The 26,468-nt window shown below is 37.0% G+C and overlaps 1 protein-coding gene across 5 annotated transcripts; it reads left to right on the top strand.

The window, feature by feature from the left end:
- Positions 1 to 6,411: 6,411 nt before the first annotated feature.
- Positions 6,412 to 21,929, top strand: LOC107755534 (thrombospondin-2-like). 5 transcript variants are annotated; one of them, XM_016572376.1, is made up of 21 exons: positions 6,412 to 6,732; positions 7,465 to 7,535; positions 7,926 to 8,482; positions 8,779 to 8,863; positions 10,820 to 11,031; positions 11,494 to 11,728; positions 11,928 to 12,098; positions 12,178 to 12,354; positions 13,327 to 13,500; positions 14,079 to 14,206; positions 15,680 to 15,832; positions 15,990 to 16,208; positions 17,749 to 17,856; positions 17,975 to 18,134; positions 18,231 to 18,349; positions 18,439 to 18,673; positions 19,770 to 19,997; positions 20,087 to 20,358; positions 20,509 to 20,606; positions 21,259 to 21,398; positions 21,535 to 21,929. In XM_016572376.1, exons 2-21 carry the CDS (start codon positions 7,469 to 7,471, stop codon positions 21,540 to 21,542), a joined length of 3,546 nt encoding a protein of 1,181 aa, XP_016427862.1. In that variant the 5' UTR covers positions 6,412 to 6,732; positions 7,465 to 7,468; the 3' UTR covers positions 21,543 to 21,929. The 5 variants fall into 5 exon arrangements, with proteins under 5 accessions (XP_016427862.1, XP_016427861.1, XP_016427860.1 ...); XM_016572375.1 differs by having other exon boundaries at positions 6,412 to 6,565; positions 21,259 to 21,929; XM_016572374.1 differs by having other exon boundaries at positions 21,259 to 21,929.
- The last annotated feature ends 4,539 nt before the right edge of the window (positions 21,930 to 26,468 follow it).

Below are 26,468 nucleotides of genomic sequence, written 5' to 3'. Positions count from 1 at the left end.
GCTCATTAGCATGTAAAGAGATATGCACGGAAACGAGTCGCTGTGAACAGCTGTGAACAGAGCAAGGTAAAAAGGGTGTTGTTTTACACGACCACTGAGACCATTTCAAGAATACCCTAAAGAATCATACCAACGTGGAAAATGGGCATCCGATGTCCCCTTTGAAACACAGCCAGCACAAAATCAGACTTACTTTAAAATCATTCTGAGGTTAAATACATATTTAAAATTATAACAAGAAATATTTGATCAGCTATGCTATGATACTGTTTTTGGAATCAAATCTTTACATAGCTATGACAGTAAACACTGGAATCTAACAATGCCTTGGAAAAAAACAGTTAATCTTTAAAAAATGAAGCATAGCTATATATAAACCCATATAGGAAATAAAAGAGTTATCGAATAAGCTTGTTCTAAACTCCTGAAACATTGTTGTTTCATATTTTAGAGCAGTCACTGCAATTTATGAAAGAAATAATTAAATCTGTATGTGAGAGTGTGTGTGAAAAAAGCAGATGTAACCCCCTTTGTAATCCTTAACATTTTCATAAATAACTGTAATTTAATTACATATTTTTTCTCAGTAACTGTAACTGATTACAATTACTTTTATTTTGTAATTAAATTACGTAATTCCGTTACATGTAACTAGTTACTCCCCAACACTGCCCATAAGTCTGATTTATAGATGTTGCCTGTCACACAGTTTGAACAAGGGATTCCTGCTATGAAACTGGAGACTTAAAAATAATTCAGTGCTTTCTATTATAAACAGGGAACAGTCAGTAGAAACAATCTGTTTACTGGACATCTCAGTATTTTATATTGATACATAACCTGTACTGTTTTCTGAAATGTAATCATTCTCCCACTTTAAGAGTTTCCAATAAGAAAATATGGCAAACTGTTATTTCTAGCATATTAGTCTGCAGTGCACTTCTTTAATGCATAATGCCTTGAGGGAAAAGCCTACATTTTTTTTCTTCAGAAGTAACAAAAGCATTAAGGTTAATCATTCAGTGCGAAACGCGAGCAAATTTGTTATCGTATTGACTCACATAGCTCATGATATTTGGTGCCTTTCACTTTGCATTATTCCAAAAAATTAAATCACACACGCATTCCCGTTTCTGACTTTTACAAGATTGGAAACTGTGTAAATTGCCCAAGCGGAAAGGAACATAAAAAATAAATTGGTAACAAAGTGAGAGAAACAAAAAAATATATTATAACAATAAAAAAAAAGATTTCCCTGGGGCCTAAGACATAAAATGGCTGAGATAAAATGGGAATTCTAAAGACTTCGTCTAGCATTCTCTCATTGTTAGCTCATAGAGTGCAACGTCAGTCTGGAAGTCATTAGCTAAATGTTCCGTTTTAATGACAGATATATGAATACTTTGGGAGGTGAGGAGAGGGGAAGGCTATATGCTTATTATGTAATGTGGGCATTAGATTCTGTGACGTAAAGAGGATCAGAGGCTTTGTTATAAATTTTGTCTAGGTTATGCTGTGATTGCTGTGGAGATTAAAATGTGCATCATAATTTTGGATAGATGAAGAGCAATATGGTTTAAAGCATGTTTATTTAGGACTATTAAGCAAAAATGGTACATGCAAAACCATTCTATACAGAAAGCATGATTTCCCCCCCCCCTAGAACTCCTGTCCATTCTTATAAGATATCTGTTATGTGCAGTGTTCGAATTGAAAGGGGGCTGGGGGGGTCCCGGACCTCCCATAAGCATTAAGGGACCCCCCCATAACACCCAAAAATATATACTTGGGGGGTCCCCTGGTTTTTCTATAAAACTTTGATACTTAAAATGAAGTTTCTATTGCTGTATTAAATTTAGACCTGCTTATGTTACATCATATTTTATTTTTACGCGTTTTTACAGCATTGCTCATTATAACCAATCACACACGATTCTGTTGAGCTTAGGAATGCAGTAGCCAATCAGAGGCGTTCAGATTAGTCATTGCTGAAACCCCAGAGTTTTGTTCAGACTGAAACTCGCGAATTCCCTCATCATAAGCAACAAAGTGCAGATGTACGTACTATGTAAATTAGATATTCATTCATCATACAGTGTATGGACAGCTTCATTGATAATAAGAGGAGTTATGAGTGCTTAAAACTAGCTAACAGTTAGACTGAATGCTAATTTAGAGTGTGTTCTTTCACTGCATGATTCAGTAAAATAAAATGCATTTAGAATGCTCCCAAAATTCAAGGGGCAGAAAATTTATATATTTATATAATTTCATATAGTTTATCAATATCACACAAAGAGTGCAATTTTTTCGCAAAAATCACAAATGTGATATTGATTTCATACAACAGTTCAATAAACAAGAAGTTAATATTAAGAGACTTACGTTTTAGACAACATATTGCCTATTTTTTGCTCTATTTCGCCAACAAAAATGGTTCCAAACAAAGCCACAACACTGTTTTGTGTGTCTGAAAAACATGAGTGTTTCGTTCCTGAATGAATCAACCGTTTGAATGATTCTGTTCAATCGCAATTAATCACTTATTAACAGTGACTTGCTGCCACCTACTGGCGGTTTTAATTTCACATTTTAAAATACCTTTTTATATATATATATTTAAAATCATTTCAAATATCAGTATTCAACGTTTTAAGATTAAGGGGAGACACTGCAGGCAAAAGCACTGTTTTTTCATTCACCTGTCAATTTTGAGATTTTGGGCTTTTTGACTTTTCATAAAGTGTTTTTTCAGACTAGTGGAAAGAAAACATCCAAAAGACACTGTTAAGCGTTTCTTTTATAGCACTTTATCTATTTGTGTCAATAGATTCAATTACAATACATATTTTTAAAGGCCGTTTTCTCAAAATGAGTTTTTTCTCCTACACTGAGCCATAAAATCTCCACTTCAGTAGAACTTACACACACCAAACTTTACATTTTTACTCAAACCCACGACCTTCGGGTTACAAGTCTGGAATGTTTTGATTGTCTTTGTTTAATGCATTTTGTTAAATTTTGAAATCGCTGTCATTTGAAATTGACCGATGACATCCTAACATGCAGTCCATGTAAATGTAATGTTTTTTTTGTTTAATGTTTGTTTCAGTCAAACAGTAAGTAGGAGTGATTCCCTTTGGAAGTCAGTTGCCCCTTTTGACATGAGTTGCTGTAACATCTTGTTTGTCAGCCCTAAAAGTATTTTCTGAATTATGGAGTGACAAAAAGAGATACCCCAAATTCCCTCTGTAAAAACATTTGCCTCTAATATGTAAAAAAAAAATAAACAAGAATTTTGAAACTGACTTCATCCAGTGTTCAGATTTTTGTACTAGAAATGTATGCAAATTAGCGCATATTTCATTAGATAATGCCTCATTTGCATATTTAAACATAACATTTTACAAAACTTGTAATACAAAAAATGTTTGCAATTATCAATGTAATCAATCAACTGGGTAAGTAAGGTGATAATTAGTAGTTAATTTTTTTTACCCTATTCACCTGCAGTGTCTCGCCTTAAAATATCAAAACATTATTTATGCATGTGTAACTGCAGGTTAAATGCATTCATGTCCTGCATTAACAGTGTGTATATGCATCTAAATGCCTCTTCAGATGCAGCTTCTGTGTTTCCCTTGCATTGCATGAATTTTGTTGATAATGATTTTATTTGTTTTTGGTAACAGCCCCAAATGTCTTATTATTGCAATTGACTTTATTGATTAAATGTAAGAATTTGACACACTTCTAGAAAAGAATGGCTTTACAAAGGTAAAAATACCCATAAAGGGTAAAAATCATTTTAAACCTGTTGGAAAAGATGAATTTCTGTCACTGCTGTGAACTGACCACACAGAGTCAGCTGTCCACGGCAGTCCTGCAACGCAACACACACAAAATATTGTCTGATTATCGTTATCGATAAAATCCCAGAAAATATTGAGATATAATTTTTTGTCAACATTGCACACCCTAGGCTAGATATTTAATTCTTCTTTCTTGCTTAGTGATTGTTTGGTACACCTAATTCACTGATCATCCTAAAATAATCTTTTATCTTAGAATTTGGTTTTCTCAACGATAACAAAAAATATGCATCATATGCATATAAAGTTTTTTTTATTTTATTTTTTTATTTTATTTTATTTTATTTTTTGTGAAGGGGGTGTGGGGTGGGGTGTTGGTTAGGGGGACCCCCCAAGAGCTTTGACACAATTCGAACACTGGTTATGTGCATTAGTTTACCATATGTTTGCTTTTATTCCACTTGTTTGAAAGATAATTTTTCCAGAAATTGTTTCTATTTCTAAGTATCCTATTATTTATTATCTGTACAAGAGGTGGTCAAAAGACAACAAGAAAGAAAAAGAAGATTAATTGATGATTCTCCCTGGACCAAAATCAATCTGGTAAGCTTCCCAGTGACCCCATTGGGACAGTCTAGTGGTCAAAATGTCCTTCTCTCCGAGTTATGATCGCTAGGTTTGCAGTCTACAAAAAAGCAATACTTTCACACTCTGAGCATATATATTTACTGAACAGTTCAGAAAACATATGCAATGACATGCCCTTTCCTCTGCATCAAAGTGATAGTTCTGTAATACATTAAAAGAAACAATTATAAAACTTTGTAAAAGTTTTTAATGCTGCAGTTGGCCTTTAAGAGCAAAACTGACTTATTAACTTATAGCTTTTCACAATTCAATTTCAATACCTTTAATGTATTTGTTTGTATACTTGTGCTAAAGCATATTGTACAGTTTTATTACATAGGCTACAGCATATATTTTATACAAACTCGTTCATAAGCTTTGGAGCAGTTTCTCAATTGCGCATGCCAGTGGACAGCCTGATAGATTCAGTGGATTTGAACATGTCTAATAATGTATTTTTAATGCTAGATGAGGTCGTCCTGGTTTTCAGCAGAGCAGAGCCACTGTGGTGCAGGTAACTTAATTAACGTGAAAAATTAACATTTGGCTACCATTGTTATCCATAGAAGAATGATTCTCCGAAGATGTCTCCGAATGTTGGCCCTTTTGCTTCTCTTCACCTTCATAAAATCTCAAGGTAATACTGTAGATTTTTCTTGATATTCTGTATTTAAATCATCTTTATTTCTCACATTTGAATGTGTATCATCTTTGTGATAAAACTTTGTAAAAGTTTTTAATGCTGCAGTTGGCCTTTAAGAGCAAAACTGACTTATTAACTTATAGCTACACATAAAAAGGTACGCTCATGATCATATGATGCATGAGCTTTGGCAGGCATCCCTGTTCTGTGTGCATTATGTAATTAACGAGGAACCTTTCTCAAGAGCTGATTATAAAATGCACATCTTGGCAAAACAACATCAAATTTGTTTGAAAAACCTGGAACTGTAATTTAGACTCCACGGACACATCAGTTCGGTCAAAGGAAGGAAGACTTATTATTTTGCTCACTCTAATCAGGCACTTAAAAGAGGGCGGCACTCATGGGGATACTTTCTCATTTTGGACGTATACAGGATATAAAGTAATTTCCAGCATAAAGTAGTGAAATATACAATGATGTCATGCATTTAACCCTCTGCTGAGGCCAGATTTTGCGAGAGCTCTCTGATTTGCTTCACCTAGGGCAGGCTGTAAACATGTACATCATCTGTCTCATCTGCTGTAGTATATCTCCACTTTATGTGCTTTCGTAAAATGTTCCCACTCAACAAAAAATTGATGGAATGTCTTCCGTTTTGTTTTCAGAAAGGAATGGAGCATATTTTCAAAGGAATGTAAAACTCCTGAGAGAACAGGTCAAATTAAAGTCATACATCTTAAATGGTAAATGCCACGTTGTGCTGTGAGGTGTTCATTGTGTCTATCTATCTATCTATCTATCTATCTGTCTATCTATCTATCTATCTATCTATCTATCTCTGTCTGTCTGAATATTTATGGGACATACTGTATTTGGTATTTGATACTGGGCTATAGAATTACAGGATGGAAATTATTATGTATTATATTATAGTAATATATTATTTATATATTGTTTTAGTTGTACTGTACATATGTACACTCTCTCTGTATATCACTAACAGATTTTTTTTGTGTGAAGTGTGTTTGGTGTGATCTGGCATTTGTCCATTGACACTTCTTTTCTAGTGCTTTTTAGTATAAACCTGACTTCAATCTTGACCTTCTCACATAACTATGCTCACATTTAGGTCTTCACCCTTACCCCAACAGCCCCAGGCGCGATTCAGAACTGCATTAGCTAATGAAAACTGTCATGACGTGCTGTCACTGCAACAACCCGCACCTCTTCCAGTCCAGCGCAACCCTCCTCCAGCACCCCAAACCCTCCCCTTTTGAAACCAAATATGCGCCAAGAGAGATCAGTTATGAAGAGGGAGCCCGTGAGTCCGGCATCATCTGGATTTATCACGTATCAGCATTGGAACATAAAGACATTGTTCAGTAACATCTCGTGATTGACTGTCTTCCTCTGTGAACTGTGTAACTCGCTTCGTGCGCGAATTTTAAACTTTGCGCTTGGGGACCCGTGGCATCTCCAGGTTTTACGCAATGACTTTTTGATCATTATCCTGGGTTTACCATTGTGGAACTGACTGAGGAGTAGAGCGGATAGTTATTTTAGTCTTGTACATATACTTATTTGTTAGACTAGTTTTTTTTTATTTATTTTTTTTACTATATTTCACGGAGTTCACCTTTGGTTCGGGTAAGTGAGATGCTTGTCACTTCTCTATTGTTGCTGGTTTATGAGAAGCCAAAATAAATATGTCGTGGGTTCTTAAAAATGTGTATTCTTTTTACACAGACTATACATGCGTTTGCGTCACAGTGTTTTTACCGTTGATTTTTTTTCACAACTTCAAAAATTACATTTTAGTCAGAGTGCGCCGTGTAGACGCTCGCGTTGCAGGCGCGTAAAGAGGTAACCATAGCAACTCTACGCTGATCAATCGCCTATCGTTCAGTAGCATACGTCAGTAAAATACTTTATTGTATGTACATATGACAGGCGTAATCATAAAAACGTTTTTATGTACGCCAAACGATAATTTTGGTTGTGCGACTGAAATCTAAAAGGATTGTGCCCTGACGGAAATTCCTTTGAAAAGTAGTTGTAGGCTATGATTCGCACTTTCACAAAAGTTTCAATACCTTTAATGTATTTGTTTGTATACTTGCGCTAAAGAATATTGTAGAGTTTTATTACATAGGCTACAGCATATATTTTATACAAGCTCGTTCATAAGCTTTGGAGCAGTTTCTCAATTGCGCATGCCAGTGGACAACCTGATAGATTCAGTGGATTTGAGCATGTCTAATAATGCATTTTTTAATGCTAGATGAGGTCTTCCTGGTTTTCAGCAGAGCAGAGCCACTGTGGTGCAGGTAACTTAATTAACGTGAAACATTAACATTTGGTTACCATTGTTATCCATAGAAGAATGATTCTCCGAAGATGTCTCCGAATGTTGGCCCTTTTGCTTCACTTCACCTTCGTAAAATCTCAAGGTAATACTGTAGATTTTTTCTTGATATTCTGTATCTAAATAATCTTTATTGCATCATATTTGAGTGTGTATCACCTTAGGACCAGCATGTATCATATGAGTCATATTGTTGTTGTACTCTAACAATTATATAGCCTACATGGATTATTTTTAGTCATTTTGTACTAGGTTATATATATATATACACAAGGGAAAGCGTGTTTCTTATGTCCTATGACTAATTCAGTGTTACACCATCTTTAATCACCTTTTTGCCTTTATTTAAAACGGTCCTGGGGTGTAAAATATTCCATGTAGCTCAATAAACATTGAATCAGATTTTGTATGTAGTGACAAATTGAATATAGAATAACCAAATGTAAAATAACTTAAAACATGTACCTATTTTTAGATGCACAAATGGAAGATGAGACCGTTTTTGACCTGTTTGAAACCAGTGGGATCACACGCAAGACTATAGGTGTGAAGCTTTTCAAGGGTCTGGACAGCGATGCTCCAGCATACCGCTTCATCCGTTTTGACCAGCTCCCCTCGGTCAGCTCCACAGCGGTACAAAAACTTCTTTTGCAGATACAAAACAACGAAGGCTTCATTCTGACAGCCACTCTGCGCCAGGACCGCACATCCCGTGGCACCATTCTTGCACTGGAAGGCCCTGGAGAGCGCAGGCAGTTTGAAGTTGTTTCGGATGGAAGAACCAACACTTTAGATTTGGTGTACTGGTGGGCTGATGGCTCACGCAATGTGATCTCTTTTGAGGATGTAGACCTCTCGGATTCACAGTGGAAGAATGTAACGCTTTATGTGCATGGAGAGACAGCAACTTTGTACATTGGTTGTGGACTCATTGATAGCTTTATTCTCGATGAACCTTTCTATGAACACCTGACCGCCACAGGTGGTCATATGTATGTGGCCAAAGGGGCCACACGAGAAAGCCACTTTAGGGTATGTTTGACCTTACATTATCGAGAAAAGTAAAGTGCATGCCAGTTGAATGCATTAGGACATAAGCTACAGGATATCAAGAATAGCAACTAATACGTTTTTGCTCTTTGTAAGGCAATTTAATCTGCATTAGTAGTTGCAGTGCATGCCAAACAAGTTGCTGGAAACTGAGTAATAAATTACAGCTGATCCTCTAGTGTTCTGTAAATCCAACCCAACTTCGCAGTCATGGGAGAAATATGTGAACGGTTGAAAATTGGCAAAGTAAGCCTGACAGCAGCTGTTGTTTCTTTCAGGGCTTGCTGCAGAATGTACGTTTTATCTTTGACACCCCACTTGAGGACATTCTGGAGAGCAGGGGATGTGATCTTGGAAACCCAGGTAGGAGGGGCTTGTGAGTCTTAACATTCTTTTAGACAGCCAAAAAAGATTTGTGGGATCAAGATGAAGTTCCTGTTTAATTGGAACTGCTGTACGGAATATGTAACTCACAGACAGGAAGGGATTCGTTCTGTAATGATCTCCATTTTGTTGGAATATTTTGTGTTTTGGTTTTCTTCAATGTCAGCCGAATGGTGGCTGTGGAAAGAATGGGTTCTTAAACTGCAGGCTTTTGACATCCTTCACTCAGGGGAAGGTTTTTGGCACTTGACACTTAGCTTTCTAAATAAACATGCTTAGAGGGGCTCACGCTTGTGGAGACCTGTGCACACTCACTCAGATTAGCAGCAACCACCGTGACTGAAGAAATTATTAGCTTGGAATTGCCATAATGTGCGTGTAGTACAAGCCTGTATTTGTCTAAGTAGGCCATCCATCCATCAATCTGTTCTGATTTTGTAAGTGTCTTTCAATGCACATCAGCCCTCATGATTTAGTTTTAAGACTGTTATGTTGTTGTAATTGTACAAAAATTGCATTTAGCTCATTTTTAGCTTATATTTAAATGATTTTACCTTGTTAGAAGCAAAAGGGCCATGTGTTCACTCACATAGATGTGTCAGTAGGTCATAAGGCCAAGAAGGAAGGGTAGTTAAGTTAAACATGAATGCAACCAAACACACTCGCACTACCACATACGCGCACACACACACACACACACACACACACACACACACACACACAGACAGACAGAAACACACTTAAAGTCACTTGAGGATTAAATGAGTTCTACAGATATAGAAAAACAGTCCTGGCTTCACATAAGGGAGTTCAAACCAAAATAATATCATGGTTTAAAAATGTTTTGAGTGTCTAGAGTATGTTCAACGAATAACTCTTTACACATGATGGTAATCTACATGTCATATATCCAGAAATTATGACGCTATCTTTGATGCTGCCCTAAGAGTCTTCGTTTCGTTGTTATCTGGCAATAACAAAGGAAACAAGTGAAGATATTTACAACTGTCTAATCTAAAAACTAAGTGCTGTTTTATGTTAGACTTTTAATAATAGTTTATTGGGGTAACTCATAGTACTGCCCCACCCAGACTTTAATATTATATTACTCCTTTTGAACTACTTGAAAATAACTTCAAAAAAAATTGCGTCTAAAGACGGCGACCAAGAATTGCTGAGATAGGTCTGTGTGCCTAGAAATAGTTTGCTCGCGGTTACATGTGTGTTATATCACAGGAGCCAATGAAATGTTTTAATTTGGCTTCCTATTGCAATCTTCAAGCGCCTGAGTGTCGTGTATAAAGAGGCCTTATTGCAAACAGGTTTAGTTGTCATGCTGTGAGATACCCAATGTCTGCATTCCCCATCTTTGTACTTGCCTTAAAGGTGAAGTGTATAATTTTTCCAACATTAAAAGACTTTTTCTTATCCCACCTTGCTCAAATATCTATAAGTAACCCATTTGTAGTTTGTGATTCCTCTGAAAAGTGTAAACACTGTGGGTCTATCAAAACATTTTAACCAACCTGACACAATGTTCGCTCAACCAGTTCTGTGACCAGTGACAGATGCACTTTTTTTGCTTTCTTTTTGCTTAAATGTTCTGTTATGGATGGGATATTATAGTATGCACTACTTCAAAAGTTTGGGATGGTAAGATTTGTGAAAGATGTCTCTTATGGTCACCCATGAGGTACCAGTCTGTTCATCACGCAAAGCCATTGAGTGGCTTTAGAAGATTTGGAATATAGTGTACAGTGTTATTTATGTTTTTTGTCCATTTTGGAGCCTCTGGTCACTATGAACATATTATTCAATTGTAAAGAGTCTCACAAATCGAATTGTTGTGCCATGGCTTTTGAACCAACCTATCGGAATTCATGTGTTAATTATAGATGTCTACATCTAATTAGATTTCCTTCTCTCTTTCCTCAGAGGAGGCGAATGTAGTCAGTGAGAGCGCAGAGGTGGTGGAGGTTCCATCTTCAATTGCCACCAATGTGATTGGCCAGAATACAGATGTTCCAGCAACCAGCTCCTCAGAACTGATGTGTGAACGGTCCTGTGAAGAACTGGCCAACCTCCTCCAGGAGCTCAAGGGTCTCAGAGTTGTTGTTAGCAACCTTATAGATGGTCTGCAGAAAGTGGTGAGTCCTGTTGTGTTGCTTTGACAGATCCAAATGTAACTCGTGTTATCCTACACTTTATCAGGCCTAGACAAGACTAGGCACCCACTGTATAACTTCTGTAATTTAGAAAAGAGCCTCTTAGATCTCACACGCAGATAGAGCATGCCATATTGTTGATGTTAACTGATTTTGTCAGATGTTTAAAAAATGTGAGGGCAGTTATGTTTGTGGGCACATGAACGGAATAGTTGGACCATAATTTGGTATCTACCCACATAACTGTGGCAGGAATGTGAGCTCAGTAAATCACCGTGTTAAAAGTTTTCTGTTGGAAAACATCTAAAATTTTCAATGCATGAAAATGTATAGTTATTTTGACTGCTGGTTATGTTTGAATGTGTGGAAAGACTGAATGAGGTCTCATTGCAGCATGAAGATGAACAACTGTGTGATTCATTTAATTTCAAACTGACTTTTTAGACAGAAGAAAACACAGCGATGAAGGAGGCACTAAATAAGATGCAGAGTCTTTCGGAGCAGACTATGTGTTGGCAAGATGGCCGTATGTTTGAGGACAAAGAGGACTGGATTGTGGATAGCTGTACTAAATGTACCTGCAAAAAGGGAAAAGTGGTTTGTCGTCAAATCACTTGTCCTCCAGTGGCATGTGCCAATCCATCCTTCATCGATGGCGAATGCTGTCCAGTTTGCCTTCGTAAGTGGAAGCACAAACATACAGAGATAAATTACAACCAAATTTGTCTTTTGTTTATAGCTTAAGAGAGACTTTTTTCAAAAAATCTTACAGACACAAAACTTTTTTTGTGTTTAAATAAATGGACAGACCCAAAAACAGGCAACATATACAGTATATTTGTACATTTCCTTATGATATGGTATATGTCTTTGTCTAGCAATGGACAGTGAAGATGGCTGGTCTCCATGGTCAGAATGGACTCAGTGCACAGTCACATGTGGAAGTGGCACACAACAGAGGGGGCGCTCTTGTGATGACACAAGCAATACATGTTCTGGACCCTCGATTCAGACACGCAAGTGCAGTTTGGGAAAATGTGACCGCAGAGGTATGAATACAACCACTGTATGTGTGATAGCTGGAAGTGAGCCATTGTAGCACACTTATAGTAACATTGTGTTTTGCAGTCCGTCAGGACGGTGGCTGGAGCTTATGGTCTCCATGGTCATCCTGCTCAGTGACGTGTGGAGAGGGTCTGATCACACGTATCCGTCACTGCAATGCTCCTGTTCCACAAAGAGGTGGAAAAGACTGTGAAGGTGACGGACGAGAGACACAAGGTTGCCACATGGACCCCTGTCCGAGTGAGTATTGCATATTTAATCACCATTGTTAAATATAAAATACGTGTTAGCTGCATTTCAAAAAATGTTATGCTGTTGAACATTAACTTTGACAGCCCTACAAAATTTAAAGCTCAACCCCAAATGGAGCCCAACCACACACATGCTCATATAGAAACCATCTCATCCACCCTGCTGTTCAGATCTTAACTGGAAAACATTGAGAGGATGATGTCATTCTTTCCAGGGCTTATATTATCATTAGAGCAGGGAGGGTACACAAATTTGGGCAATTTGTTCAATCAGAGGATTATGGCAAAGATGCTTATGAAATGCCTGATGAATGAGATTCACATCGGAGACACGGCAGATGACTGGGAACACCCTGCAATTTTTTCGATCAGGGGCTATTGAATGTTTAGGATCTGGGCTAACTTTTAGTTTCTGAAGAGCAGTGCCAGAAGAGGGCAAGCTATGTGCATTGTGCCTGCTTATTTTGGGCGTTTATGTGTTATTTCCACATTAGCCAGGAATGTGCAAGCACACAGATTGCGATATATTAGAGGCATTACATAACCTAACATTTGGTCCAAAATGAAATCCAAGTTCATTCATATCTAAAAATGTTTTTTAGCTTTATTAGTTCGTTTCATTACATCAATATCAGTTCTTTGACGTATGCAGCACTAGAATATCTGTGTTTGGTTCTCTTAAAATTGCATAAGCTGAACAATGGCATAATAAAACTAAATAACAACCAGTTTAATATAAAACAAAAATGGAATAACCAGCAGATGGACTTTGTCACATTAAAAACAAAGAATAGTACTTTATATTATATAATTATATAAACATTAATTTTATTAGGTCACAAAACAGATGCTGTACATGCCCTCTGGGGGCATTGAGTCACTCTATGAACAGATTTGTGAATCAAACTTTTAGGGTGTTATAACTAATAAATGCAAATGTATCTCATGTTATGCCATTTAGTTGATGGTGGCTGGGGTCCATGGTCTCCTTGGGCAATGTGTTCGGCTACATGTGGAGGGGGTCTGAAGAGTCGTGTTAGGGAATGTAACAGCCCTGAACCACAGCATGGAGGAAGGAAGTGTCTTGGAGACTCCACTGAAAATGAAGTATGCAACCGACAGGAGTGTCCTATTGGTAAGAAAAACAAACATATGAACAACATATGTTGCATGTATGTCCTTTTAAATGGCCCAGCCAGATCCCTGACTTAAACCCAATTGAGCATCTCTGGAGAGACCTAAAAATGGCTTTCCACCAACGTTTACCATCCAACCTGACAGAACTGGAGTGGATCTGCAAGAGGGAATGGCAGAGGATCCCCAAATCCATGTGTGAAAAACTTGTTGCATCTTTCCCAAAAAGACTCATGGCTGTATTAGATCAAGAGGGTGCTTCTACTAAATACTGAGCATTTTTCAGTTTTTCTTTTTTAATAAATTTGCAAAAATGTCAACAATTCTGTGTTTTTCTGTCAATATGGGGTGCTGTGTGTACATTAATGAGGAAAAAAAATTAACTTAAATGATTTTAGCAAATGGCTGCAATATAACAAAGAGTGAAAAATTTAAGGGGGTCTGAATACTTTCCGTACCCACTGTATGTCCTTTTACAGTGCTGTTCTCTTTCAACCTCCTAAAATCTATTTTTTTAGTAAGTGAGAAAGAATAATATGTGATGTTTTATACTAAAACAGTGCTGTGTTGATTTGACAGATGGCTGTCTTTCGAACCCTTGCTTCTCCGGAGTCGAGTGTATCACAGCTTCTGATGGATCCTGGGAATGTGGACCCTGCCCGAATGGTTATCGTGGCAATGGAACTTCCTGTGAAGATGTCAATGAGGTGTGCAAAATTACATCAGACTAATTAGATCAAAATACTTCTGAACAAACCTGTAACCCTAAGTATTAACATTGGTATGTTAAGGTGCAGTCACATCAGTGAAATTTGCAAAAAGGTCCATTATATATTGTCAGTAGTGCAGTGATGTATGAAGCACAGCTCATACAGAAGTCACTTTCAAAACAAACAGCTGTCTGTTGGTCAGCGCAGTGAATTCGCATAACCAACTGACCTGATACAAAATCTCACGATCGCATGGATTCCTATTAAAATGACTGGATTTTGCCTGTGAAAATTCATCGAACAATGGTAAATGTGACTGAACTTGTTCTGCATGTTTGTGCTACAGATATGAATGAGGCCTTAAAGGGATAGTTCACCCAAAAATTCTGTCATTAATTACTCACCCTCATGTCGTTCCAAACCCGCAAGACCTTCATTCATCTTTGGAACACAAATTAAGATATTTTTGACGAAATCCGAGAGCTTTCTGACCCTGTATAGACAGCAATGTAACTGACACGTTCAAAGCCCAGAAGGGTAGTAAGGCCATCATTAAAATAGTCAGTGGTTCAACCGTAATTTTATGAAGCTATGAGAATACTTTTTGTGTGAAATGAAAACAAAAATAACGACTTCAACAATTTCTTCTTTTCCGCGTCATACTTCGACGCATGTTCACGACAGTAACCTTGATGTATGTGTGGGCATTCATCTGCTTGTAAACAAGGACATCCAGGTTCTACGTCAGAACACCGGTTCCTGCATCAGCATCGTGGTACTCTCGTGAATGCATGGCAGAGAATGACAAGAAAGAGAACAATTGTTGAATAAAGTCGTTATTTTTATTTTCTTTGCGCACAAAAAGTTTTCTCACAGCTTCATAAAATTAAGGTTGAACCACTGATGTCACATGGACTATTTTAACCATGTCCTTACTACCTTTCTGGGCCTTGAACATAGTAGTACCCTTGCTGTCTTGAAAGCTCTCGGATTTCATCAAATATATCTTAATTTGTGTTCCGAAGATGAACGAAGGTCTTACAGGTTTGGAAGAACATGAGGGTAATTAATGACAGAATTTTAATTTTTGGTGAACTATCCCTTTAAATGTTGGATGTGCATTGTGAATTGACTTTTCTAGATGTGCACTGAATAAACTACAATAAACTGGCGAAAAATTCTAAAACAGGAATAAATCCCATATATTACATTGAAGACCTAACCAAAGCCATATCTAGAGACCAGAATATCATGGAGACTAGGGGCCAGTTATTTTAACATGGCAACCACCAAACAATACTCTAGCAACTACCCAGAACACGCTAGGAACCACATAACAATGCCTTGGCACCATGTTGATGAATTTTACACGGTCAAGAACCTGCAGTATGTATATACAGTACAAATCTGACAATTCTGATCCTTGTACTGCTTTTCTCTTTCTCTCTTTTTGCATTCTGTGGTGTGCAGTGTGATATGGTATCAGATCTGTGTCATAAGGTGGGTGGCCTACAGCAATGTGTGAATACAGACCCCGGATTCCACTGTCTCCCCTGCCCCACGCGCTACAAAGGGACTCAGCCCTACGGCATGGGAGTGGAGTCAGCTAAAACCAACAAACAGGTCAGTCATATATACATCACCCCGCATACCACTTACCGAGTGGCTAATTTACGTCCAGCCTCCCGGCAGATACCCTCAGCAAGTTCTCAAAGTTCTGGGTCATGTGTGTTTAAATAGACAAAGTTTTAGTATCTGTTGTTTTTTCCCTTATGAATAGGTGTGTGAACCCTACAACCCCTGCAAGGACAACAGCCACAGTTGCCACAAGTATGCTGAATGCATCTTCCTTAGTCACTTCAGTGACCCAATGTACAAGTGCGAGTGCCGTATCGGTTATGCTGGAGATGGTATCATCTGTGGAGAGGACTTTGATCTGGATGGATGGCCCAACCAGGATCTTGTGTGTGGAGCAAATGCCACCTACCATTGCAAAAAGGTACTACATAACTACATTAACCAGTGCCATGCCTCTCATTTGGATCCATATGTCAATTTAATAGAAAAAATGTATAGAACATGTGGATATATTGAAGACAAAATGCTGAGACTAAAGACGTCTCTGCATTGGTTCAATTTAATGCAATCCAGACCTTAAGATTTAGCTGAGGACTGCTTTGAGTGGGTTTCTAAGGAATATAAAATGGAAAGAAATATTGTTTCACCTTAATAAACCCCACAGGACAATGGCATCAACTCAGGCAGGGGGCCCAGTGACCATGAACTAGAGGAATGTTTTGATTTGGCCCAGTGTTTACTGTCTATCGTGCCTTTTTGGAATCTTATATTTTATATCCCTTAAACGTCTTTGTGGTGAGGTGTTTAGCCAAAGGGAGGGAGAGCAAAAGTAATAATTACATCATTCTTCTCCTGTGATGGATAATTGCTTGATTATGTCATGATACACCGTGGAGAAAAACCAGGACCAGAATCTGCAAGGCATCATGGATCTGAAGCCTGGGAAGCAATGAGAGCCAAGCGAGAAAGCAATAAAGGATAAAATATGTGCACATAATAAATAAAGGAAAATATTGGTAATGCACAGAATGAAAAATTGAGATATCATAGCAGAAGAAGCTTGAAATTCTTAGTAGTACTGTATGTGGGTGATTTGATGCGGTTCATTTGATATGAATAACTATTAGTGTCAGATTTCTGGAATAAGGCCTTGTTTTACACTGCACACATAAGTGAAGCAGTAGTGTGACAGCCTGGGCCCAAAATTAACTAAAATATTTGCTTCCAGAATGATTTCATGAAAAAACCTTAGTTATAATAATTAAAAAATGTATATGTATACAATCATTGAAAAGTTTTTGTAAGAAGTTTATTATGCTCATAAAGACTTCATTTATTTCTTTAAAAAAAAGTAATAAAGTAAAAAGTAAAAACAGTAATATTGTGGGGGAAAAAATATTATTACAATATTAAATAACTGTTTTCTTTATTTGAAAGCATTATTTATTCCTGTGATGGCAAAGCCATTACTCCAGTCACGTGATCTTTCAGAAATCATTCTAATACTGTATGTTGATTTGGTGCTCAAGAAACATTCCATATTATTATTAATGTTTGTAAGCAGTTGTGCTGCTGAATGTTTTTGTGGAAACCATGATACAGATTTTCAGGGTTGTGTGATGAATAGAATGTTCATAGATATTATAAAACAAAAAAACTAAATTGTTATTTTGTTATTCATTGTGTGTGTTGTGGTGGCTTATTTTGATATTTTCCACAGATGTGTTACCACATGCACCACATGCAATTTATAATGTTCAATTTTCCACTGTGGATGATGTGCAGGTTGCAACAGATGTTTTCTTTAATAGACATTATTAAGTCACATTTAAGTAGTCTTCAGTTTTTGCCATTGATTTGCTCACAAGAGTCAGATTATGATTTTTACAGATCAATATGCACTGCTTAAGCTTTCACTGTGAAACAGGCCTGTGTTTAACTTTTTCTTTGAATCTCTGCAGGACAACTGCCCAACTCTGCCCAACTCTGGTCAGGAGGACTTTGACAATGATGGGCAAGGAGATGCCTGTGATAAAGATGATGATAACGATGAAATAGTGGATGAAAGGGTAAGGTAGATTTAGTACCTGTGACGTTTATGGATTTGTCTTCATGCTGCTGATGTACATACTGTAAGAGTGTGTGCACTATTCATATAGACACATGTATATGATATATTGATTCCAGGACAACTGCCCCCTGATGTATAACCCCAGGCAGTATGACTATGACAAGGATGATGTCGGAGACCGTTGTGATAACTGCCCATATGAACATAACCCTGCTCAGACCGACACTGACAACAATGGGGAAGGAGATGCCTGTTCTATTGACATGGATGGAGATGGTACAAGAAGCTTTGATCGTTGTTTACAATCCATGTGACTCATTTTGGATTACAACAGATTTGACTCACATGTCCTTTTCTTATTTCTGCTCTTAGAGATTCTAAACGAGCGAGACAACTGCCCTCTCATTTACAACACAGACCAGAAAGACACCGATTTAGATGGTGTCGGAGACCAGTGTGATAACTGCCCCTTAGTCCACAACCCACAACAGGTCTGGAGAAAAATGGAAACTGAGTGCTTTTGCAGATTAAACATCTTTATTAATTTTTTTTTAAAGAATGTACCATTTTGTTTTTGCAGACGGATGCAGATAATGATCTAATTGGAGACCAGTGTGATGACAACCAGGACATAGATGAAGATGGCCATCAAAATAACATGGATAACTGCCCGTACATACCTAATGCAAACCAAGCCGACCACGACGGAGACGGGAAAGGAGATGCTTGTGATCATGATGATGATAATGATGGCATTCCTGATGACCGGGATAACTGCAGACTAGTTTCCAACAAGGACCAAATGGACTCTGATGGTAAAAACAGTGTTATATGTACTATATTTAAAAAAACACCCACTTTGTGTTTTGAACCGCTACACTAACACTTCTTACAGAACACTTCATATCTCGCTTCATATATCATATCTCATTTCTGGTCTTTACCATTTCACTCCAGAATAAGGAATGTGTTGAAATAATGATGTGACTAATTATTGATATATGGCATGATGTGGACAATTGTTCTGCAGATTACCAGAGAACTGAGAAAACTGATAAACAACGTTAAGAATTTTCCTCTGGGCTCCTCACACCTGTTTGTCTTAATACACAATCCTGCATTCAATTTTTGTGTCATGCAAGCGTCTGTTGTTTTGGACGTTGTTCATATTTCCAAAGAGGGTCGTCCAAGAATCTGTCCCATAAAACAGAAAATCAAAGACAAGGCATAAAAAGCAAGCAGATAAGAAATGCATAAATGTCTCGCTGGCATCAGAAATGCCGAAGAGTTGCATCCCAGGGTAGTGCTCCACGTCTCTTTATGTTTTATGAGGTATTTTAGACACAAATATACGCAGCTTGACATTAAGCCTAAATGGTATAATGGTTGAATAAGTTCTCTGTTGTCAGGCCATGCTTACTGCTTGCATTCTCTTTTATAAAGTGGATTTGAAATTTAAGTGGGGTGAAATTTGCCTTGGCATTCCAAAGGGTGTTCATTTCGGCAGCCCTCTGAACTCCAAATGCTAGCTGAAGCTGTCACAGTCTATGGGGAGATTGGAGATCTTTGAGGTTTTGTTGGCTTAGAGAGACAATCCTAAAGCTTTGGGAAAAGCCATTGTTTTCCAGTTTTCCAAAAGACAAAGTACCTCTTGGCTAAGACTACACTGTGATGCCAGTAGTTTGCAGATCAAATGATTGAATGTTTTGAAGCTTAGATTTGAATTTTCTAGGTCAGTGGCTTTGGAGTATTTTATGAAGTGGTTATACTGATAGTCTTAACACGAACAGTGTATATGGCTTTATATGACCTCATAAGCTCATAATGATTTGTTTATAATTATTTGTCTAGTTTAATCTACTTTAGACACTCACTCAGCAGTTGGTTTAAAGTTCTTATATTTTCTCTCAGGTGACGGCCGTGGTGATGCCTGTGAGAATGATTTCGACAATGACAAAGTCCCGGATATCTTCGATGCATGCCCGGAAAACAGTGCAATCAGCGTCACAGATTTCCGGAAGTTTCAAATGGTTCACCTCGACCCCAAGGGAACCACACAGATTGATCCAAACTGGGTGGTCCGAAACCAGGGCAAAGAGCTTGTGCAAACTGCCAACTCCGACCCTGGAATTGCAGTGGGTAAGTGAGCTGTAATGCAAACATTTCCATACATGAAAAGCTCAAACGTGCCAGCATTGATTTTGGATTGTCTTTATGCGCAATAACAGGCTTTGACGAGTTCAGCGCTGTGGATTTCAGCGGGACCTTCTATGTGAATACAGACAGGGATGATGATTATGCAGGTTTTGTGTTTGGATACCAGTCTAGCCGACGTTTTTACGTAGTCATGTGGAAACAGATCACGCAGACGTACTGGGAAGACAAGCCATCGAAGGCGTTTGGCATCTCTGGCGTCTCTCTCAAGGTGGTCAACTCCACAACAGGCACTGGGGAAAATCTACGCAATGCATTATGGCACACAGGCAACACCAAGCAGCAGGTGAACTCTCCCTTCACTTTTATTAGTCCTGACAGATTTCTCTTTTCGTGCCATTACTAACAATAAACTGTCCAATAAATTCCCATGATTCAAAGCAGTGCTGTCTGTCTTAGTGCTTAAAATGATGGATGGCTTTCCAATATCTTTTAGGTGCGCACTCTGTGGCACGACCCGAAGAATATCGGCTGGAAAGACTATACCGCCTACCGCTGGCATCTCATCCACAGGCCGAAGACTGGATTCATTAGGTATAGACTCAGACTCCATCTTGCTTTAGACAGTAACTACCTTTTCTATTCCAAGACACACATTTTTTGATGAGTGTATAAGATATAATATAATATAATATAATATAATACAAAAATAACATATAATGTCATTAATAACATCACAGATATAATTAATGCTTATTATATTATTTTTGATATTGTATAAAAAACTATTAAAAAGTGTGGCTTCATTATGTATAGACTAAATCTTGTTTTAGGCAGCAACTACCTTTTCTATTCCAAGACACACTTTTTTTCATGAGTATATAATATAATAAATATAATATAATATAATATATAATTTTATCAATAACATCAAGAATATAATTAATGTTTATTATATTATATTTTATATTGTATAAAAAACTGTATAAAAACAATGTGGTTTCATTAGGTATAGACTCAGACTACATCTTGTTTTAGACAGACATTATATATTCTGTTCCTAGACACACGTTTTTGTGATATGTATAGAATTTATTAATAGAATACAATTTTTATGTTATGTACAATGATATAAAAGGTGTACATTCTATCAATAATGTTTTAATATTTTATACATTTTATTAAAAAAAAACAAAAAATAATGTGAAAATGTTATATTTATGAAAATATGTAATTTTCCCCCCAGAGTTGTTGTGTATGAAGGCAAGCAGATCATGGCAGACTCAGGCCCCATTTATGACAAAACGTTTGCAGGTGGACGACTCGGGTTATTCGTTTTCTCCCAGGAGGCCGTCTTCTTCTCTGACCTCAAATATGAATGCAGAGGTGAACAAATATGACTTTATTTAGAGATGAAAACATTTAAATATCCTGTGATCTTCCTTTTTTCTATTATTAAAAAATTGTCTTTTCTTTTTTTCCTTTTTTCTTTTCTTTTTCATTTTTTTATTTTTTTTGGCAGATAATTGAGTGTGATTGGAGTGCTGTATCTCTTGTCATGGACTATTTTGATCAAAGCAAAACCGGATCAGTGTAGTGCCTTAGTAAAAGACGAAAATGAGACTTTCTGCAATAAGGGCCTGCATAAAGGCCAGATCCACAGACCAGAGGTGCCTTCAAGAGGTGAATATACCTCCTGCTGGACAAGTATGGTCAGCATTGCTTTAGATTCTCAGTTAAATGTTGCACAAATAATCTTTGTAATGCTACATTGAGTCCTGCCATCTTGAATATGAACCCAAGACTCTGAGTGTTGAGGGTTTATCGTTTTTCATTTCATATACTTTATTCTTTTATATGTCTTTCTCATCATTCTTGTGGAGAACATTTTTGTGGCCTTTTGTGTTTGTTGCAATGTTTAGGGGAGATGTATTATATTCTTACCTTTTCTACTATCTACTGTAACTTATTTGTCTTTTTTTCTGGTTATTAGTTATCATTCCTTTTGTAATGTATCCCTTGCTGACTAATTGTAAATACTTATTTATTTGTTTACATTGACAAATTTTTACAGATGCGGTTTAAAAGAATGTTTTGCATATGTTATCAAATTGCATTCATGTCAGTAAGGCTTCGTCATTGGCCATTACTGTACAGTATCTACATAGAAAATGAATGTGACAAGAGGAAGTGTAATGTAATATTCCTGAACATTTCAGAAGTGTTAAGGTGTTACACATTTTTTTTTAAACTACAGAGCGTGCATGTAAGTAACCATCGTGACCCCAGCCGCAGAGACTTTTCTTGCTCTCATAGCTACAATGGTGACAAACCAGGATTGTGATCTCAGCAACTCTCCAGTTTCTAGATCACCCTAACTTGGCATTGAACCAGCCATTTTTGAGGTATCCATTCTACCAGCACCCTCTTTTGTATATTCAATAAGAGGAAGCACCATTCAGGAAATGCCAGTGAGAAATTTAATATAAATTTCATATTTTTATGAGCTGATAAAGGAATATATATTACACCTCTCATGTACATGCGTTAAATCTCAACTTGTTTCATTTACAGTCGTTTCATTCACCACGCAACAAAGAGCACTTCATTAGATGTTAAATTTAAGATTCATCTACAGTGTATGGCTTGCTGCTAATCACATTTCTAGGTATCATACTTGTTTTTTATTAACTAACAATCAGTTGTTTTTTGATATTTTGATCACTCATATGCGTTTTCATGGCAAATATGTGATGAAATAACTTTTGTCAATAAAATTATATACAAAAATTACATGACTCTAAAAATTCAAGTTATAAAGACTTCAGTAGCCTATTAAAAGTTCTACATTTAAAATTGTTAGATTTGAGAGTAATGTATTTTAAAGGGGTCATATGATGCTGCTAAAAAGAACATTATTTTGTGTATTTGGTGTAATGCAATGTGTTTATGCGGTTTAAGGTTCAAAAAACACATTATTTTCCACATACTGTACATTATTGTTTCTCCTCTATGCCCCGCCTTTCTGAAACGCATCGATTTTTACAAAGCTCATCAAACGTACTTACAGGCTGTGAGTCAGAAGCGCCAGACTGTCCTTGCAAAGTTGGAACTGCCCCACTTTATAGAAACATTATGTCCTCTTTTGGAAGGCCAAACAAAGTAGTTTCGCTTTCACAACGAAGTTGAGTGAGCAGCGCCCGACGGATTCGACAAAGGAGGCTTGCGGCAACCACATGTGACGACCCCGGGCTGGACTCCGCTTCGTCCACGGTGAAAGCCGATCCGGTGATTGACAGCGCAAAGTTGATGTATTTCCTCAGCGACCAGCACGGATCAGTTCTAGGCATGACAAAGCTGATATCGTCCTCTTTTGGAAGGCCAAACAAAGTAGTTTCGCTTTCACAATGAAACACACAGCATATCCACAACATGGCAGCGGCGGCAACAATACCACAGCGAGAATAAAAGTTACGCCTTCTTTCTTTGCGTGAACATTTGGGACTGGTTATGGAAATCTTCCCACATCGTGACGTAGATATGTGGGGGCGTGTTAGAACGAGCCGTTTTAGGTAGGCGTGGCTGACTCTTAACTTTTATAAAGAATATCTCTTTGGATTTGAGACTTTAGTCTTTGCAACTTTACAGATCTTCTTTATGCACCAAGAGCTTGTAACACTCCAAAGAGAAAGGAAAAATTTAAATCGCATCATATGACCCCTTTAAATGCATATAACATTTTCATCCATTTTAACATAAACTGATAAACTTAATGTGTCACTAATACATAAATGAAAAGATTTCTGCACACTAAAAATCATAGCATAGTTTAACTATTTATATCTATTTGATTTTATTTAAATAATATATTTTGCATCTATTCAAATTGCATATGAACAGCATAAATCAGTTCATTGTGAAAAATGTTTGCTCAGATAAAAAGCACAAACATTGTTAAAATATGGCTGTGGAACAAACATTAACTAAAATGTATGAGATTGAAACAAAGTGGATTGACTGATCGATGATAAATATATAAACCTGATTACTATTCATTTAAAACACATTCAGTTTATTAATATAATATTCTTCAGAAGTCTTACCTGTTTCATTTATGTATGACTGACAATGTGCATTATTAACATTCATTTTATTAGATTGTTAGAATTGTGCAATTCAAATGGATGGGAATTCATTAAATGCAATATCTATTCAAATACATAAATCTTAAATTTAGACCTAAATATTTCTTTTGAGTCTGGGTCACCTCATGAGTGCAATATGTTGAGATCACATGACTAATCACATGACACAAAAGAAAAAGAAAAAAGAAGAAGAAGAATCACATGACACTTTTACTTACTGTTTAGCAGATTTCTGCAATGGCATTGGGAACCAAAAACTAGCTAATTTTTCTAAGTGATCCATGCTGCTAAGAGTAAGTTGCCAGTGCAACATAAAAAAAACCCCCGATCTCATGAAAGTGCGTATAAATAGTATGCCAAATAAAAAATGAAAACTCGTGGTATTGATACGCAAAAATGGACTTTGGCGTGTATATGCTACGCGATGGGTAGGTTTAGGGTTGTGGGGTAGATGCGTATCATATGTACGCGAAAACTGCGTATCATATGCACGCCAACAAATTTCGTATCATATGCACGCGAAAACTGCGTATTATATGCACGCCAAACACATGCGTATCATATGCACGCCAAAGTCCATTTTTGCGTATCAATACCACGAGTTTTCGTTTTTATTTGGCATACTATTTATACGCATTTTCATGAGACCGGGCTCAAAAAAAAACACTAATACTAAGTGCATCTTCAATGAATCTATTCTTAATTCAATTTGCGGTTTAATTCATTAATGCAAACGGAGGCATGGACTCCTAGAAACCATTCCAAATGAGGTAACCATGTCCAATTTTGGTAGTGTTTTTCTGTCTTCCATCTGGTGATCCTCTGGGCTTTCTTTGGAGCATTTAGGGGAAAACAGTGCTTGGTAGAATTAAGGAGGCATGCTGTCCTCCAGTAATTCTTGTCTCTGAAAGAGTGCCCACTTTCACTGCTTTCAGATGCTACAGAGCATTTTGCAGGCTGATGTGGTAAGATATGCGAGTGTGTTTTCGTGTGTATGCAGCTGACACAACTGTGCAATTAGGGGATAATTAAGGGGAAGTGCTGTGTTAAATCTAATGATCGGGCCACATAGCAACAGGGGAAAAACAGATTTTTTTGCGAACAGACACGGAGACGTGCATATGAAATATCTGAAGTTGATTCTGTTATCTTTCATGTGGGGAATCTGTGGTTTTTGAAAGCAGAGAATTTTTAGACACTGGAGAACATCATGAAATATGTCATCTTTGTACTTGATGCACATGAATGACGCTCTCTAAAACTTGGTTGTTGTGTTACCATTATTTAGTAGGCCTATAAACAGATCCAGCTGTGCTCACGGTACACTGCAAACCCAATCACACAGACAGCATTATGAACCTAATGCTTCTGCCATAATTTTTCACGTGGAGGAAGCTGAGCAGTGTGTCTCCTGAGGAGAGATCAGATGCAGTTCTTGTTCCAGGGACAGGCACAAAACGGTAAGAAAGGAAGAGATCGATCTCAGAGGAAGCTTCTAAGAATGCTCTTAGTCTCTGTTTCATGAAAGCGTCATTAAAAACTAAAGCTTTTGCAATATTTTGTATGATTGAAGCATCTAGGTAATAAAATAAAACACTTGAAATATTGCAGGACCACAGTGTTCTTTACTGTTTTGAACAACAACACTGTTTCAAGGTCCATTTACCTCATATTAACGGTCTCCTTATTCTTCTTTCTTCTTCTTTCTCAGAAAAATGATCCAATTCAGTCAAAGCCAATTCAATATTATGGTATGAGATGTTCTCATGACTTTTGTATTGGAGATTTTCTGAAGTGAAGCTAACAAAAGCCATAAATCTGCCAACATTTTAGGATTAGGGCTTGAATTTAAGGCATCTTGCCTTTACTGTTCATATAAATAAATTGTAAGGCATTACTGCATCTCACTCTTTATTGCCATATTCATCATTATGAAAAAGAACTGTAATGACAGAAATATATAATAAATAAAGTGATAAAATGCAAGAAATACAGTAGCTGAAATTTATGAACAGGACAGGCCAGAAATAGTTTCCTCGTCTAGATAAAAATAGCACATGGGAAAATCTTAATATATTTTACTTCAATATTTACATATACATATAATAAAAAAAATTAAAATAATTAATAATAAAAAATTGGGGAACTTACTACTGTTACTAGTGTTTGGGTGAGTAAGATGTTTTTGAAAGAAATCTCTTATACTTACCGAAGCTGTATTTATTTGAAAGACTAAAAACATTAATATTGTGAAATATTATTACAACTTAAAAAAAACTATTTTCTATTTAAATATGTTTTAAAATGTAAT

The sequence above is a fragment of the Sinocyclocheilus rhinocerous genome, unplaced genomic scaffold, assembly GCF_001515625.1.
Source record: "Sinocyclocheilus rhinocerous isolate Xijiao unplaced genomic scaffold, SAMN03320098_v1.1 scaffold140, whole genome shotgun sequence".
Lineage (NCBI taxonomy): Eukaryota > Metazoa > Chordata > Actinopteri > Cypriniformes > Cyprinidae > Sinocyclocheilus > Sinocyclocheilus rhinocerous.
The sequence above is the reverse complement of the archived record's forward strand: the minus strand, read 5'-3'. Positions and strand labels throughout refer to the sequence as shown.

Bases quoted from the DNA above. Each gene is read 5' to 3' on its own strand.
- LOC107755534 (XM_016572375.1), top strand. From the start codon at position 7,469: ATGATTCTCCGAAGATGTCTCCGAATGTTGGCCCTTTTGCTTCACTTC. The intron at 16,209-17,748 runs GTACTACATAAC...GAATCTCTGCAG, and splicing joins CCACCTACCATTGCAAAAAG to GACAACTGCCCAACTCTGCC. The intron at 18,674-19,769 runs GTAAAAACAGTG...ATTTTCTCTCAG, and splicing joins GGACCAAATGGACTCTGATG to GTGACGGCCGTGGTGATGCC.